At 49.7% G+C, this 3,401-nt stretch overlaps 1 protein-coding gene across 1 annotated transcript; it reads left to right on the forward strand.

Annotated features, from left to right (window-relative positions):
• Positions 1 to 1,104: 1,104 nt before the first annotated feature.
• On the forward strand, positions 1,105 to 2,614 carry LOC119281605 (early nodulin-like protein 1). The gene is made up of 2 exons (XM_037562092.1): positions 1,105 to 1,345; positions 2,040 to 2,614. The coding sequence occupies exons 1-2, from the start codon at positions 1,162 to 1,164 to the stop codon at positions 2,468 to 2,470; spliced, it is 615 nt and encodes a 204-aa protein (XP_037417989.1). The 5' UTR covers positions 1,105 to 1,161; the 3' UTR covers positions 2,471 to 2,614.
• The last annotated feature ends 787 nt before the right edge of the window (positions 2,615 to 3,401 follow it).

The following is a 3,401-nucleotide window of genomic DNA, read 5'->3' on the forward strand; positions in this document are numbered from 1 at the left end:
GAAGAATGCAAGATCAATAATCCGCAGATCAACAATGAAGGCATGGAGAAGATGTTGGTCCAACTAGTGGGAGCAGCTATGGAAGTTGGATATCTTCTAAACTGCCTATTTGTGGTTCTTGTTTTCTTTGACCTTACTATTCTCGCAAAGATTTGATGAATTATTATGTATCCAATGCCCTTGAAGAAAATAAAAATATAACACAAAATTGAAATGCAAATTACTGATTTACGGGCCGGCACGGGCGGTGGCCGAGCAAACAAATATCCTTTTTTACAGGTCCGCTTTGCGGGGTCTGCTCGACTGCCGGCCGCGCTGGCCCGCAAAGCCGTTTTTCGCGAACTGTATATGCATTTTGTGGGTAGGCATTATACAGGGTCTGCTAGAGATGCTCTAAGACTTGCGCCTATCACTAGATCTATAATTGACCTACATAAGATGAGTTGTATAGTCTAGAAGTTATACCATTAGAAAGTAGATGATTTGAAGTTCTAATATATAGTTTTTGTGATATATAACTTATATTATGTTGGTCTATTCGTCAACCTAAAAATACGCGCAAGCCTTATAAATAAAAAAAAGTGGTAGTAACGAACCTTTTGTTGGCTCCAAGGCCGGCGTAGATCGAAGGTCAGATCGATACTGACGGTTCTAAAAAGAAAACTAAGCTAGTCGGTCGAGGCACACTACACAGACCTCTCCTGAAAAAAGGCGTGAATCCTCTCTTCTTTCTGAAAAAGGGGTCGTGAACTTGTTGCGTCGGAAAGAAAAGAAAGAGAAGCCGTGAACTACCTCCCAAGGCAGGAATATTGCACAGCACGTAGGAAGGGAAGCATCAAGCATAGCTTCCAAAAGCTCTCATGGCAACAGAAAAAGAAGGTGGGAACCGAAAAGCGAGCTCAAGTTCATTCACATGATGGACGTCCAGCGGAAATATGCCTCTCCCCGGCGGTCACGTCCCCTAACTTTCACGAAAAGAACAGCCTGCCTGCGCCAATCTAAGGCGCACGAAAAGAACATTCGCTCGATCACAATCGCACTCTGCACGCACGCATTATATATAACCATCTCGATCGATCGAGCCCAAACAAGAACAGCATTGATCGTTCGTCAATCAGCAGCAAACCCACACCAACAAAAATTCGAGTTTCCCGCGGCGCGATGGCACGGGTGCAGCAGGTTTTGGCGTGCCTGGCGCTGGCCATGTCCGTGTGCATGCCCGCCGCGTCCGCGTTCGTGTTCAAGGCTGGGGGAACGGGCGAGTGGCGCGTGCCGGGCAACGGCAACGCCGCCTCCTACAACACGTGGGCCGAGCACACCCGCTTCCGCGTCGGCGACGCAATAGGCAAGTTACACCCACTATTACCATCCCTAATCTAATCTCATCGACTAATGCGTGCATATCCGTGGACGGGGGCTCCGCCCCTCGCCCGGATACCGCGCATTACCCATAGCACCGATCGACAGCACACTGCACTAATGCATGTGTATCCGTCCGCGAGGAGCCAAATTGTGGATATATGGAGTTGCATCGCCCGCATCCACACGCGATATATGCGTATATTTGGTGAGCTTGCCGCGATATATGTGCACAAATGCTCTGCATTAATCGATATATTTCGGCGTCGGATGCAACTCCCCGGCAAGATATATCTGCATTAATCATTAATCTGCACAAACGCGTTTGCTTTCGGCGCCGCCCGCGTTACTTCTAGTTTTTGTATCTTTTCTTTTGTTCAAGCTGTAACGGCTATCGCTATGGCTTCAAGATAGATGTGACGACGGTCTCCCTATCTCGAACGCACTGGCAAGGTAGACCGGCGAAGGCGCCTCTCCGGCCGCAGCCTCGTTTGTCCGCATCAGGCATGCCGGCAAATGACCAAACTAGACACCCGACCTTGTCAATATTACCACCGCTGCCACTTGATTAGCACTAACTAATGAAGCCGTAACAACATGGCATTAATTAATTACTCTCCATTTTCACTGTGCAGTAGTAAAGCTAATCGAATTTTTACCGCGTCTGTGCATGCATGCAGCGTTCACGTACCAGCCCGGCAGCGACTCGGTGCTCATCGTCGACAAGAAGGCGTACGACGCCTGCGACACCGGTTCGCCGGTGGACACCTTCTCCGACGGCAACACCGTCTTCACCTTCACCGTCTCCGGTCCCTTCTACTTCATCAGCGGCAACAAGGACAACTGCAACCGCGGCGAGAAGCTGGTCGTCGTCGTCATGGGCCCCCGCGCCGCCACCAACGGCACCTCCACGCACGCGGGGGCGCTGGCTCCATCGCCGGCTGCCGACAATGGCGGCCAGTTCTCGCCGCCGTCCCCGCCCCCTCCCTTCGGCATCAACATCTCGCCCACGGGGAACCCCGACCAGCAGAACGCCGCGGCCGGCAAGGCGGCAGGTGTTGCCGGCACGGCCGCGCTCATCATCGGGACCATGCTCTACTCGCTTGTTTGAATAATCACGGCTTTGTTTTTACTGTCCAAATTATGTACCATTGGTTTGATTTAAGCTTGCTCTTAATACTATGTTGTATCAACATTTCATGTAAACAGTGTGGCTGAACTATTGCAATTGATCCATAATATGTAAATGCTGGTACTGTTTTTTTTACCATTGACAAAGTGATGAAATACAAAGATGATTACGTGTATTGAAAATAATAACGATCATTGTGATAGAACAAGTGTATACAATACCGCAAATCTTCAAATTGTGCAACTAACCCTAGAAAACACCGCGGCTTGTCGGTCCACATTTAAGCATGTCAATATATATGACACATGCCGGCTGTGTTTGTACAAGTATTTTTTTCACGATAAATTTGTATAAGTAAATATATAGTATGATCCAATATAAAATTATCAAGCACGCTTGGTTTTACAGCATAGCCCAAATAGGTGGCACTTTTCCGCTCAAAGCAACACGCTAAATAAAAGCCATTGTAGGAAATATTTGTGACATGCTATATTTGACATTGCATGCATGATTGATGTGAATATTGCGTCTTCCTTAAATTGTAGCCCAATTAGTACGACACTTTGCATAGTACTCTTAGCGACTAGCCCAAATGCAAGAAATTTTTCATATGCACCTTTGTTAGCTCCCCGGCCCTTCCTACTCTCCCTCGCTCCCCCGGGCTCCCGGGCCCCTCCTCTGCACCCCGCATTAGCTTCTTCTGAATCCTCCATCGCCGGCCCCACACTGGCCTCCATCTGACTCACCCCTCGGCCTCCGCTCCCCCTTCCCGCCCCTCCTAGTGGCCCATATTAGCCCCGTCTGAAACCCCCATCCCAAGCCCCACACTGACCTCCCTCCGAACCACCCCTCGGCCTCCGCTCCCCCTTCCCGACCCCACCCCCTGCGGCCCACATTAGCCCCGTCCGTA

Source organism: Triticum dicoccoides, chromosome 3B (genome assembly GCF_002162155.2).
Source record: "Triticum dicoccoides isolate Atlit2015 ecotype Zavitan chromosome 3B, WEW_v2.0, whole genome shotgun sequence".
Taxonomy (NCBI): domain Eukaryota; kingdom Viridiplantae; phylum Streptophyta; class Magnoliopsida; order Poales; family Poaceae; genus Triticum; species Triticum dicoccoides.